The sequence below is a fragment of the Mobula birostris genome, chromosome 1 (assembly GCF_030028105.1).
Source record: "Mobula birostris isolate sMobBir1 chromosome 1, sMobBir1.hap1, whole genome shotgun sequence".
NCBI classification, from domain to species: Eukaryota; Metazoa; Chordata; class Chondrichthyes; order Myliobatiformes; family Myliobatidae; genus Mobula; species Mobula birostris.
In genome coordinates, this window is record NC_092370.1 from 116,963,641 (window position 1) to 116,978,373 (window position 14,733).

At 44.5% G+C, this 14,733-nt stretch overlaps 1 protein-coding gene across 1 annotated transcript in view; it reads right to left on the bottom strand.

Annotated features, from left to right (window-relative positions):
• Positions 1-538: 538 nt before the first annotated feature.
• The window catches only part of LOC140204146 (angiopoietin-1-like), a 183,895-nt gene continuing 169,700 nt past the window's right edge, over positions 539-14,733 (bottom strand). The window contains exons 6-7 of the mRNA XM_072270603.1: positions 8,967-9,068; positions 539-709 (exon numbers count right to left, since the gene is read on the bottom strand). Of these exons, the coding sequence (XP_072126704.1) occupies positions 539-709; positions 8,967-9,068 (273 nt within the window). The remainder of the gene's footprint in view (positions 710-8,966; positions 9,069-14,733) is intronic.

Here is a 14,733-nt window from a genome sequence, read left to right on the forward strand (position 1 = left end):
TCAAAAGTGTGGCCAGCAGGTGCCTTTACCAAACACCACTGATCTCAGCATGGCCGATCTCACCGACAGATACAGAAAGTGAAAATGTATCTCTGGTCACATGCACTGAATATTGTCTTCTGCTGCTGTGTTTCGTTACTGTCACCTTCAATAGAAGCGATGTTCAGATGTAGGGTACAAGGTACAGGTATGTCCTTTCACCATCAGGTCAGAATTTAACTCTTGGCCCCAAGACCCCACCATCTACAGAAAACAAGTTCTCAGTGATTAGACCTATCCATTTTGAGGACCAGTTCATTAATTCAATTGCACATTCGATAGATTTTGTGATGTAGTAAAGGACTGAGGAATGCCACATGGCTTTGCTGGGAGATACAGAGTATCCCCCCATCTTTGGGATCCTCTGATCGGATGCCTCGGTCTGCTAATGAGTCATCAATGAGGTGCTACGATTAGTTGACCACGCTGCTGTCATTGGATCCCCACTGACTCCAGAGTTTCACAACTTGCCAAGATTCAGCAGAGGCGCGGGCACACACTACCTGTAGTTCTGCTTTTCACTTGCCACTTGAATTTTCTCGTAGAGGGAATAAGCCTGATTTCCTTCCCAGTCTCGCATGTCAATCCTCAGGGAGTACTGCCGCTGGTTTGTCTGAAGGAAGAGCATCTCATTGCCAAGCCAGTGTTCGCTGGATGGATTCCCAAAGCCCTAGAGGAGAGTGGATAACAAGTCAGTGGTGTACACCTGCTGGGACAGGGGTGTAATATAAACACCAGAAAGACTGCCCGTGCTGGAAGTCCAAAGCAACACATGCAAAATGCTGGAGGAACTCGGCAGGCCGGGCAGCATCTACGGAAATGAATAAGCAGTTAACGTTTTGGACCGAGACCCTTCTTCAGGACTGAAAAGGAAGGGGGAGACAGCAGAATAAGAAGGCGGGGGGAGGGGAAGGAAGACAAGCTAAAAGGTGATAGGTGAAGCAAGCCGGGTGGGAAAGGTCAAGTGCTGGAGAGGCCAGTGGAGCACAGGAGAAAGGGAGAGAGGAGGGGATCGAGGGGGAAGCGATAGGCAGGTGAGGTAAAAGGCCAGAGTGGTGAATAGAGGAAGAGAGGAGGCGGAGGGAAAAAAACCTGAAGGAGAACTCGACAGTGCACCACAACTTGCACAAGTATGTGAACTTTGCAAATGCGTTAACCGTTAATGCTGAGGTGTTGAGGGATCTCCTTCCCTGCAGGCTCAAGGACAGCTTCTATCTCATTCATACTCTCACCCCGATCTCTCATATACTAAAAGGTTTACTCTTGCTCTCGCATTCTGCCTTGCTGTGGACCCATGTACTTTATTTATCTGCCTGCTCAGTATGTTTCTGTAATTGTTACACTAAATTCCGCATTATGTTTTTTTTTCCTTTCCGTACCGCCTCAAAGTGCGGAATGTATGGAATGATCTGTCTTAGGTGTCACACAAACAAAAGCTTTACACTGAACCTTGGTATGTGCAACAATAATAAATCAGGCACTAATTAGAAGCAGGGACTGTGCGATCTCCAGCTTTGTTTTCCAGCTATCACTTCTCAAAGCTGATGAAGACTGAGTCCTGATGAGGGATCACCCTCCGGTATAAAATTCTGAATTTTCTGGTTCAGCTCAACCGTTGTTCACTATTAAAATCTGGAAGGATGAAGCAATTCCGCACAGGAGGAGGCTGTGTCAGCTCTTTGGAAGAAATCTTCGACTGGTCTGACCCTCTCTGCTGTCCCCATGACCCTGAAACACTTGCAGCCTTCTCTTTGGAAGTCCCTGTGAAACTGTTCCCTCACCACCTCATTCAGTATCTCTCAAACCACTGGGTGTAGACGTTCTCCCCTTCTCCCCTGTTCTCTTACCAGCCTCCTTCACACCACCTCAGGCTCCTCTTTGTCCCTCTCTGAACCGGTTTCAACACCTCTTCACCAAGGAGAGAAATCCCGGCTGGTTACGGAGGTGGCATCTCGCAGTCATGTTACAAAAGTTTGGTAAAACACGTACCAGCACTTCGCAGAGCCTCTCAACCAGAGCTGGACCCCAAAGCCTGCTGTGTCTGCAGGTCGGTAAACATCCAGTCAGAGGGGGATGCTTAATAGGGAGCTGGGAGATGACTCAATTCATCACACATCTTCTACAAACTCCGACTACCCTCTAAAACACCTTACAGTTTGCTACCTCTTATATAGTTTGCACTGTAATGCCACGGCAGCTGATCTACTCACAACAAGATCCTACAGGCAGCGTTCTGTGCCTCAGGATGTTGCCTGGACAGCAAACATTGGCCAGGATTCCAGGGAGAACCTTTTGGCTGCTCGTTTATGTCGTGTCGTCTTAAGACTTGGGAGTCCTCGTGCAAGATTCCCTAAAAGTTAACTTGCAAGTTGAGTCTGTGGTGAGGCAGGCAAATTCAATGTTAGCATTCATTTCGAGAGGACTAGAATATAAGAGCAAGGATGCAATTCCAAGGCTTTATAAGCTATTGGCCAGACTGTGTTTAGAGTATTGTGAGCAACTTTGGGCCCCTTATCTAAGAAAAGATGTACTGGCATTGAAGAGGGACCAGAAAAGGTTGACGAGGATGATTCCAGGAATGAAAGGGTTAACATATTGGGAGTATTTGATGGCTCTGGGTCTGTACTCACTGGAGTCTGGAAGAAAGATGGGGGATTTCATTGAAACCTATCAAATATTGAAGGGCCTAGATGGAATGGATGTGGAGAAAATGTTTCCTATAGTGGGAGGGTTTAGAACCAGAGTACACAGCCTCAGAATAGAGGGACTTCCATTTAGAACAGAGATGAAGAGGAATTTCTTCAGCCAAAGGGTGGTGAATTTATGGAATTCATTGCCACAGACAGCTGTGGAGGTCAAACCATTGGATATATTTAAAGCGGAGGTTAATAGGTTCTTGATTAGTCGGGGCAACAAAGGTTACAGGGAGAAGGCAGGAGAAGGGGGTTGAGAGGGATAGTAAATCAGCCATGATGGAATGGCGGAGAGACTCGATGGGCTGAGTGGCTTAATTCTGCTTCTATGTATTATGGTCTTATGGAGTAGAGGGTCAGTTTAATGTCCAGTAAATGAGCAGCACCTCTGACAGAGAGCACACTGACAGTCAGCATGGCTGATTTTCTTGATAACTGGAGAGGGACTTCATCTGATAATATTCTGAAGTGAGAGTACAGACCTCGGGGCAAAGGGATGGTGGTAGGTAGAGGGAAATCTCAGCCGGAGGAGAGGAAGTGTGATAACATGAACAATGCGAACCAAACCAATACACTAAGAGCATTAACCTCGACGGAAGAGGGTGGACCATGGGGGAATGAGAGAATTGTAAGGCAAACATCAGGCAGTTGGAAGAACCAGCTCAGAACAAGGACATTGTTGTCTGCTAACCAGACTAACTATTAAATAGCCCTCTGCTTCATTGTACTTCAGGGTATTTATTTCTTTTCTTCTTGCAGTGTTCAAGTAGACCTGAGTGGGTTTCCTGTAAATTATTTCTCCGACGGTTTCTGGTTTCTGACAAGCCGTACACAGTGAGTGCTGGGAAGGAAGCTCAGCACAGCCAAAGTACGGGGGGGGTGGGGTGATGGGATATCTAACTCCATACCACCTTCCGTCCCACCACAGCCCAGAGGTGCCACGTACCTAATCAGACCACAGCCAAGGCACTTGAGCAACGTACACAGAGCAGTGCATCACGTAGTGCTGCTGCCACACAGCTCCAGTGACCCAGGTCCAGTCCCAATCTCTCGTGCCGTCTCCGTCGAGTCCATTCGTTCTCCCAGTGGCTGTGTGGGGTTTCTCCCACATTCCACACACATTCCGGCTGGATCATCTGGGCTGGACAGGGGTGGCAGTATGTCGCCCTTGGGCTTAGACAAGTGGGCACCAAACAATGGGCGTGTGGGAGGAATTAACATTGCAGAGAGGCAGGCAAGTGAGGGGAAATGGATTGATATGAGATGGCATGGGTTCAATGGACCAAATGGCCTCTGAGTTGTTGTTGGATCATGGACACTGCCACATCACCCTTGGTGCAGCCAAACGGACACCCTTGGGGAGGCAGTTGAGTAACTCTTCAAATGTTCAAGTGATGTCATTGGCATCCCATGACGTGATGGTATCACCAGGGCCCACCTGAAGCCCTTGCAATGAGAAGCTGTTGCCATCTGCCTGATAATCCTTTTACCCGTATTTGAGACCACCCAGGGCTATGGGATGCCTGGGAGGGGAGAAGTGTTATCTTTCTCATTGTCCCCTCACAGACAATATCCTCATCCCCTACCCCTCACTCACCATTCTCGTCCCAACCCTGGGGTCCCTCCCTTCCTGAAGATCAGAGCCCAGACCCTCATGGCAATGACAGGGAGAGAGCACTGCTTCACATGGAGCGTGGTGGAAACCACTGACTCCCCTGGATCCAGGAGTCCATGTAGCATTTCACTTGGAGCTGGCAAACTCTGCCATTATTAAGGGTGTAGCAACCACAATCAGTCGAGTGAAGATGTAGATCAAACATCCTGTGACTAGTGGTGTGCCACAGGGATCAGTGCTGGGTCCATTGTTATTTGTCATCTATATCGATGATCTGGATGATAATGCAGTAAATTGGACCAGCAAAATTGCTGATGATACAAAGATTGGAGGTGTAGTGGACAGTGAGGAAGGTTTTCAATGCTTGGACCAGCTGGAAAAATGGGCTGAAAAATGGCAGATGGAGTTTAATACGGACGAGTGTGAGGTATTGCACTCCGGAAGGACAAACCAAGGTAGAACATACAAGGTAAATGGTAGGGCACTGAGGAGTGCAGTAGAACAGAGGGATCTGGGAATACAGATACAAAATTCCCTAAAAGTGGCGTCACAAGTAGATAGGGTCGTAAAGAGAGCTTTTGATACATTGGCCTTTATAAATCAAAGTATTGAGTATAAGAGTTGGAATGTTATGGTGAGGTTGTATAAGGCATTGGTGAGGCTGAATTTGGAGTATTGTGTACAGTTTTGGTCACCAAATTACAGGAAGGATATTAATAAGGTTGAAAGAGTGCAGAGAAGGTTTACAAGGATGTTGCCGGGACTTGAGAAACTCAGTTACAGAGAAAGGTCGAATAGGTTAGGACTTTATTCCCTGGAGCGTAGAAGAATGAGGGGAGATTTGATAGAGGTATATAAAATTATGATGGGTATAGATAGAGTGAATGCAAGCAGGCTTTTTCCACTGAGGCTAGAGGAGAAAAAAACCAGAGGACATGGGTTGAGGGTGAGGGGGGAAAAGTTTAAAGGGAACATTGGGGGTGGTTGCTTCTTCACACAGAGAGTGGTGGGAGTGTGGAATGAGCTGCCAGACGAGGTGGTAAATGCAGGCTCACTTTTAACATTTAAGAAAAACTTGGACAGGTACATGAATGAGAGGTGTATGGGGGTATATGGTCCAGGTGCAAGTCAGTGGGACTGGGCAGTAAAATGGTTCGGCACAGCCAAGAAGGGCCAAAAGGCCTGTTTCTGTGCTGTAATGTTCTATGGTTCTATGGTTCTATTATCTACCAAAGCCTACCACACACTGAAAGGTCTGGATAGAGTGGACGTGGGGAGGATGTTCCTATTACTAGGAGAGTCTAAGATATGAGGGCACTCTCTCATAATGAAGGGATATCCCTTTAGAACTGAGATGAGAAGGGGGCAGTGAATCTGTGGAATCCATTGCCACAGAGGGTGGAGGAGAACAAGTCATTGGGTACATTTAAGGTAGAGGTTGATAGGTTCTTGACTGGTAAGGGGGTTAAGGGTTATAAGGAGAAAGCAAGAGAATGGGGTTGAAAAGAATCAACCATGATTGAATGGCAGAGCACACTCAATCGCTTGAGTAGCCTAATTCTGCTTCATTTCTTATGGTCATATGATAATCTGATTAAATGGTGAATGGTTCCTACAGTCCCTATCTCTTTTCTTGTTCCAGGAACAACCCTGAGGACAGTATACCAGCATGGGAAGAATGAAAGAAGCAGGTTCTATTATTATTTACATATTATTATTTAATTATTTATGGTTTTATATTGCTATATTTATACTCTATTCTTGGTTGGTGCAACTGTAACTAAACTCAATTTCCCTTGGGATCAATAAAGTATGTCTGTCTGTCTAAAAGAATCCTGAAATGTTCTAACACAGGCTATGGCCCTTTGGCCCATCATGTCAGCCCTGACCTTCTGCAAGAATATCCAATGAATCCTATTCACTTGTTCTCTTTTACAACTTAGCGTTGCCCCAGAGATTTATTTGCGATATCCTTAAAAAACAGTGAGGTAATGAGAGGCTGATTTTCTGTACAAAGAGCCCAGACTGTTTAAGCTCAGGGTCAACTCCCCAACCAGAGAAATGAAAAATCTCTTAAACTAAAGCAACAAATACTGTATATCATTTTCCAAAGTTACATATCAGTTCCCATTGTGTCCACAATGAATAAACCTGCTAAGATTTTACATGGCTAACACTGACCCAATGAGTGCAAGCAATTTATGGACACATTAAGACAAGTCTCCAAGGCACAGCCATTAAACAGGCTAGGATATCGAGTGACGCAGACTGGCGCTATTGTTGCTCAGCCTCCATCCAGGAAGTTTTTGGGTCTGATCTTCTGCCCAGTCTTGCTCCGTCCACTCCCGAGTTTCCTCCCTAATTCCAGACAGGCAGAGACGTTTACATAGCAAGTGAGACACCTCCACTCAAGGGAAAATTTATGCAGGAAGAAGATTGTTGGTCAAAGCACCGGCACTTTGGGTGAGAATCAGTGATGATTTTGTATCTTTGCACTCTCTCCTTGGAACTTAAGATGGTAAGAAACAACAGGAGTAGGCCAGTTGGCCCATCGAGCCGGCTCTGCCGTTCACAACTGATCCTGCTACTTGTCTACTTGATTCCCATATACCTCGTTCACTTCCGGGACAACAATCTGTCTTTCCCAGCTTTGAACATACACAATGCCTGAGGAGGCAGAGTCTACTAGAGCTGGGAGTTCCAACAATTCATATCTTCCCCAAAGTAAACTGGTGAATAATTTTATTATTGTCACATATACCAAGGTACCGTGAAAAACTTTGCTTTGGAAGCCATCCATACAGATCACTTCATCACTTCAGTACATCAGGGTGGCATTAGGGAAAGCAATTAAAGAGAATAAGATGTAAGGTCATTTGGGGTCACGAGTCCATCTTATTGTATTAGAGTACTGTTCAATATCTTAGTGCACAACGGGAGACCCATTTTCCTCAAGCTGTGGCCCTCCTCAGACTCTCCAAAGGGAATTGCCCTCTTGCCTTCCACCCTGTCCGTCACCCCTCGTATGTGTCCGAGTGTGGATTCACAGGCTGGCAATTCAAAGGTTGCGAATCTAATCCAGTGGTGGTGGGGAGAAGGTGTTGATCCCACACACACTAGAGTTGGAGTGAGTCACACACACCCTCTAATAGCAGGGCTCTACCCCAAATTCCCAGTTGCCGCTCCAGTCTCCGTTTGTAAGGGAGTGGATTCTAACCCTGCACCTGCTGCCTCAGCACGGAGTCAAGGGAGACTCCAAAAACCAGGGCAGAACAAGGGCTGAGTTCGATGTTCGATGTCAGGGTCCTGACACCATCTACTCATCAACAGACCTTCAAGAGCAGAAGGGAACCAAGTTGTATTGTGATCCTCTTCACAATCTAAGAGAAAATAACCCATTTTGTATCCGGAGTTAGATATTCCGAATACTTCATAGGATTACAACAAAGCTCAAGACTCTGGCGGAATACTCTGTAATATAATTAAAATCTCATTTCCCCAATGAAAGTGCAGACAAGTGCAACTGGATATTAAGTGTCTGGAAACTTGGAGAGGTTCCGATTGGACTGAGATCCTATTGAAACATTCTACAAGGAACATGTTGGACACATTTTATTGAGACCTTTTGCTGGTCTTTTAACCCATTCTTCACTGGACTGGGATGCATTCTCTTGCTAAGCACAACCTTCTGGCAAACGAGCACTCGTCCAAAACTCCCACAGGTAGGGTGGGGAATGGTTGGAAGCGCTCTGGAATTCTCTTTCCCAGAAGGATTTGGCTGGGTGGAGGGGGGGAGATTCACCTGTGGGTTGGAGGGTTTGCACAACCTGAATGCCAGAGCCAGCCCTTGCCGGAGAGGTGACTGGAGAGTCTGCCTCACAGAAAAGGCAGAGGAGATCTAGAATGCTCCCAGCTACAATGCCATTGTATTCAGGGTAGCATCCATAATACTGAGCATCTGGATAACCATCAGCTGGAAGATTCGAAAGCACAAGATCACATTCCACTAGGCTCAAGGACACCTTCTATCCCACGGTTATTGCCTCTTGTGCTATAAAGATGAAAACTTGATCTCTCAATTTACCTCACCGTGGGCCTTGCATTTTGTCTACCTGCAAAGTAATTTCTCTGTAACTGTGACACTGCATTCAACAGTCTGCTTTCCTTTATACTACACTGATGTACTTACATGTGAATGATCTACCCGGACAACATGCAAACGGAAGCTTCAACCTGTATCTCGGTACGCGTATCAATAAAAACCAAATACTAATGAGCAAAAATCTTGCATAAGAGATAAATTTTAAAGATCATTTTAAAGTGAGGTGGGGAGGGAGTTCCAGAACTCAGGATCCAGGCAGCTGAAGGCACGACCATCATTTATGCTACAATTGGGTGCAGAGTCGAGATGGAAAAAGGATCAAATACAGGTCAGCCCTGGACTGACGAAAGGGAGAAATGACTTGAGGACTGAATGTCTTCCTCTCCCTAATGAAATAACTCATTTCCAGAAAAAAAAGTTTCGGAACTAATGTTTCTGTTGTAACTTCTAATCCTCACACTGACAGCACTTCATCTCTAAGGGACATCAAATATGTCGGCTGAAACTGTCCACTCACCATTTTATATTCCTTCCAGGTCCTGTGAAAGTCTACACTGCCGTCCCTTCGGTGTTGGATGACTGTCCAGCCACCTCCAGCAGTCTCCATGTTGCAGTACACCTGAAGAGGAAACAATGGCTTGGCTTAGGGTGACAGCTGGCAAACATTTCACTCCATGTGTTGTCATATCCACCAGGGAGTCAGTGTATTCACCTGCTGCAGCACCAGACATTGATGAAGGCGGGGTGGTAGACATTGTCTATGTAGACTTTGTAAAGCATTTGACAAAGTCTCGATGGTAAGCTGGTCCAGAAGGCTAAGGTTCATGGGATCCAAGATGAGCTGGGTAATTGGGTGATGGGGGCCTACAATGGTGGTGTGATGACATTTTTCTTTTTGGAAGACTCTGGCCAGTGGAGTGCCGAAGAAGTGATAGATAGTATATTAATAACTTGCTTGTTAATGTAGAAGCTATGATTAGTAAGTTTGTGGATAACATTTAAATTGGCGGCATTGTGGATAGTGAGCAAGGTTGTCTAAGGCTACAGCAAAATAATGATCAGATAGAAAGTTGGGCAGAATGTTAGCAGATGGAGTTTAGTGCCAACAAGGGTGAGGTGATGCATTTTTGGAAGTCACTCTGAGGTAGGACATACACAATAAATGGTGGGTACTACGGAATGCATATAAACTGAGGCACGTGGGGGTCTAGATCCATTGTCCTCTGAAAGCAGTAAGTCAGGTTGATAAGGCAATGAAGAAGGAATAAAGATGTCATACTTGCCTACATAGGACAGGTCATGGAATATAAAGTAGGATGTAATACAATACTGGCTAGACAGCATAGTGTGCAGTTCTGGTCACTACACTATAAGAAGGATGTGATTATGCTAGAGACAGTGCAGAGGAAATTCACCAACATACTGCCTGGATTGGAGGACTTCAGATATGGGGAGAGATTGATTGGTTGGGCTTGTTTTCTCCAGAGCAAGGGTAAAGGTATCAAAATGAGAGGGCATAGATTTGTGAGTGAAAGGAGTTTGAGAGGGACTTAACGGGCAAGGTTTTATACACGGTGAGAAGTTGATTTCAGGAATTCACCGCCAGAGGAGGTGGTGGAATCAGGTACAATTATTATATTTAAGAAAGCTTCAAGCAGGCACTTAAATAGGTACCTTATATGGGCAAATGGGATTAGTGTAGATCGGTAAAGAGGTCAGTGTAGACATGACAGGCCAAAGGGCCTGTTTCTGGGCTGTTCAACTCTATGCTTCTATGATGTGTCCACCTAGGCTGGAAGGTCATTGATGTGGGCAGCAGACAGAACAGGAGTTGAAATAAACACATGAGGGAGAAGAGAAAAGAGATGTTGATTAGGTGTGAGAAATTGGGCTGGGAAATGGCTCCCACACCATTTTTGAATCCCAATTCCATCTCCATCCTCAATTCCATCTCCTATCCTATGCCTACTTTTAATATCCAACTTGTGTCCCTCTCCAATGTCTATTTCCTCTCTCATGCAACTTTATGGCCACCTTTCAGGGAGTTCACTGATTGAATCTCTTCATTCACATTTCTGTCTCTGCCACAATATAGATAAAGTTCTGCCCACTCAACAACGTCACATGATATCCTGGTGCTAGTGTTTAGGGATAGGTTGGCAATGGCAAACTCTTGATTCCCCTCTCTCCTACTGTCCAAATCTCTCATCATCATCATCAGGTGCCATGCCTAGTCTGAGCTTTGACTGCCATGGCCCACACACTCCTGTTTCGGGTCAAGTGGATCAATTCATTGGTATTCATTTCCAGTTCTCTGGCTGCTGTCTCCATCATCAAGTCCTGACGAAGGGTCTCGGCCTGAAACGTCGACTGCACCTCTTCCTACAGATGCTGCCTGGCCTGCTGCGTTCACCAGCAACTTTGATGTGTGTTGTTTGTCTCCATCATCATTTGTCTTTGCCTTCCTCTTGCTTTCTTCCCTTCGATCTTTCCCATAATTACCGTGCATTCTAACGCCTCTTTCCTGATCACATGTCCAATGAAGTTACCTTGCTTTTTCATGATCTCATACATTATTTCTCTTTTCGTGCTTGCTCTGTTCATGACATCCTAATTAGATATTCGTTTCGTCCATGATATTCTTCGCATCCTCCTCAAAAACCACATCCCTGCTGCTTCAATTCGTTTCCTCATGTTACTAGATACTGTCCAACATTCTGATCCATATAACATAATTGAATGCACGTAACATTTCAGTACTCTGAGGCGGGTTGTCATGCCTAGTTTAATATTGGTCAGTATACTCTTCATTCTTGTAAAGGTGTCTTTTGCCATCCCTATTCTTCTTTTGATGTCCATGTCGCACCTGCCATCTGATATCACCCAGCTTCCTAAGTAGCAAAAGTTCTGTACTTGTTTTATGTCTTCCCCGTTTATTCTCAGCCTGCAGATAGGATTCTCCTTCTTTTTGGAAATCATCATACATTCTGTCTTTTTGCGATTGATAGATAGACCCATTTTTGCACTTTCTTCAACAACTATATCAATTAAGTTTTGTAGTTCTTCCTTCATACTTGCAATTAACACAGCGTCATCTGCATATCTGAAATCATTGATGTTTTCACTGCCAACTTTGATTCCCAAGATGTCTTTTTTTTGTAATATTGTTTCACTGTACACATTAAACAAATCAGGGAGAAAACACATCCTTGTCTAATGCCTCTCTTGATTTTCATAAACTGACTCACTTCTCCATCTATTCTTACAGCGGCAGTTTGCTCCCAGTACAGATTTCTGATTAGGCAGAGGTCTTTCGAATCTAGATCTAGAGTTTCCTGTAATATTTTGAATAACTTATTGTGCTTCACTTTATCAAATGCTTTTGTGTAGTCGATAAAACAAACAAATCTTTTTGCACTTGAATAGCTCGTGTTTCTTGTACCCTTGTCTTTCAAAAAACCACATTGTTCTTTACCTATTTCAGCTTGTATCTTACTTTTAGATCTTGTCATCAAAATTCTTAGAAGTATCTTAATGTTATGACTCATTAAACTTATGGTCCTATGTAATTCACATTCTATTGCTCCAGGTTTCTTAGGAAGAGTGATAAGTACTGATTTTTTTCATCTCTTCTGGTATTATTCCAGTCTCATAAATGTCATTGATTAAATCAGTAAGTTTTTCAATTCCATAATCTTCAAGGGCGATAATTTGTTCTATTACTAATTCATCAGGGCCTGCTGCCTTTCCTCTCTTCATCTTATGCATTGCATTGCAAACTTCAGATTTTAAAATACTTGGACCTTCAATGTTCTTCTTAATTTCTGGTTTTTCGCCTCGATCGTCTTCAAACAATTCCTGAATATACTCAGTCCATCTGTTCATAATCTCATCTTTTTCCATGATAATGGTACCATCCTTTGCTTTCAAACATCCACCTGAAGAACAGAAGAGCTTTTTACCAGTGATATTCTTGATTTGTTGATGTACCCTTTTTGCATCAGTAATAGGGATTCCTTCCAGTTGCTCACATTTCTGGTTTAACCATTCTTCTTTGGCTTTTTGACATAAGCTTTTTACTTTTTTATCTGAGGACATATTCCATAGGATTTGCTTTCTTCAGTCTCCTTTCTTCCATTAGATTTTTGATTTCATCTGTCATCTGTTTATTCTTTGTGCTCTTTTCTTTTTTAGGAATCACTAACTTTGCTGATTCTACCAAGGCATCCTTCAGAGAGTTAAACTTCGTTTCTACATGATTGCTATCATCTTCAACAGATTCTATTTCTAGACTTTGAAATCTATTCCTTACTTCAATTGTAAACTTTTGTCTTAAATTTTCTTCTTTAATTAATTGCAAGTAGTCAAGGTATTGTTCCAAATCTCTAGTCTGACATTTATTCCAATTAAACATTAAATTTGTGCCTGGTCTCCATCTCAGTCTCCTGACTATTAATATCATCCCTCATTAACAACTACCATAAAGGAACCTGACTGTAACCTTTGGGTTATACATTACCAGAAGATGGGCTTTGGACCAATTTTAGGACCATTTGTATCCGCCCTCATTATCCAGCATGACATAGCCCTGTCCCAAATCCTTAGCTACTTCTGGGCCTTTGCTAATTCAGCAGCCCTTATGATACATTACCTAAACCGAATCTCATCTAAATCTCCCCCTCTTTGAAATCCTGATGGAGAGTCTTGGCCGGAAACACCAAACGTTTATTCCCCTCTGTAGATGCTACCCGACTTGCTGAGTTCCTTCAGCATTTTGTGTCTGTCCCTCTCCAAGTTGTCACTGAGATTTAGTTAAGCACTACATGATTTTAAATAACATCTGTGACCTACAACCTCCGAGGCCATTCTTAGCCCCTCAGTCACCAGGATCCAGCACTGGCAGCTGCCTAGTCCTAAACTCTAAAGTCTCTTCACAAACCCTCTCTGCCTCTCTCCTTCCTCATCTTTGTGTCACCTGCCCTAATATCTGCATCGATAAGGCTCTTTTTGGGATTGGTAAGAAATCTGAGGATCATAAACCTATGACAGGATCGGGCTGCAATGTGGACGTAGATCTAGCTGTAGACTGAGATTAATAATCCGCCCTCCTGTGTGTCTTTATAATTCATAAAATGTTGGAGGTAAATTGTCACTTTAGAGAAACGCTTTCTGGTGAAAAGTGAAAGAGATTAAAACAGAGATCATATTGCTCTCTGAAGTGCTGCGGTGGGGCCTCAGCACTGACTGGGCCATTGATGGATCTGTAGTCACTTTCTCCACAGCTCAGCCCTGTCGAGGAGCTGGCTTCCGCCTGCAGCCAAGAATCCATCACTCATGGCTGACAGGTCCTAATGAGGGGAGCCAGTCACTCAACTCACTAGCATCGAGGCACTGGACGTTGGCTCTGGGGACCTGGGAACTTTCCACTTCATCAACCTCCTTACCAGCCCTCCGGTGTTTCTACTGGGGTGAGACTGCCCCCTTGTCAGAGGGTCAAGTGTGAGGGGGGTTTGTACCAGAACTAAGTGTGATCTGCCACAGTGAAGAGGTGTATGAAGTAATGTGCGTTGTACAAACAAATTGAGGCCTACTTTCCATTGTAGAGCTTATCGAGACTGAACTATTTCTCCCACCCGCCCACTGGGCCCCGACACCAGCAGCTAATCTTTGGTGAGGCCCTTGAAACAACTGGAGGATGTGAGAGATTTGGTGAGATGGCAGCGTTGGCGGGAGGGAAGGGTAAGGGGTAAAATGAGAGGGATTTGAACTCAACTCAACCCATCACTATTTCAGACAGATCACAAAGACAGTAGGTTCTGAATGACGCAAACACAAGGAAACCCGCAGATGCCGGAAATTCAAGCAACACACACAAAATGCTGGTGGAACGCAGAAGGCCAGACAGCATCCATAGGAAGAAGCACAGTCGACGTTTCAGGCAGAGACTCTTCATCAGGACTAACTGAAACAGCCCAGGCTTCAGAGTTGATGAAGCAGCAGGTACTTGTTTGACACGAAGTGCACCATAATGAGCTTCCAGAAAGGCCTTACTGTCTCCTCAATGTCACTGGGACAAACTCCTGGATGCTCCTAGGTTGGAGGAAGTTTAATCACCATTGATAAATTTCCTCCATTTTGTAAAAACCTATCTGGAGCCATAGCTGATTGGGTGTGAATACCCAATACTTCAGAGGATCGGATTACCTCATACAACACCAGTGTGTGAAGCCTCGCTATCCCCCCCCAAACACCCATTACTTGCTCATTTATATCTTGTGATTTGA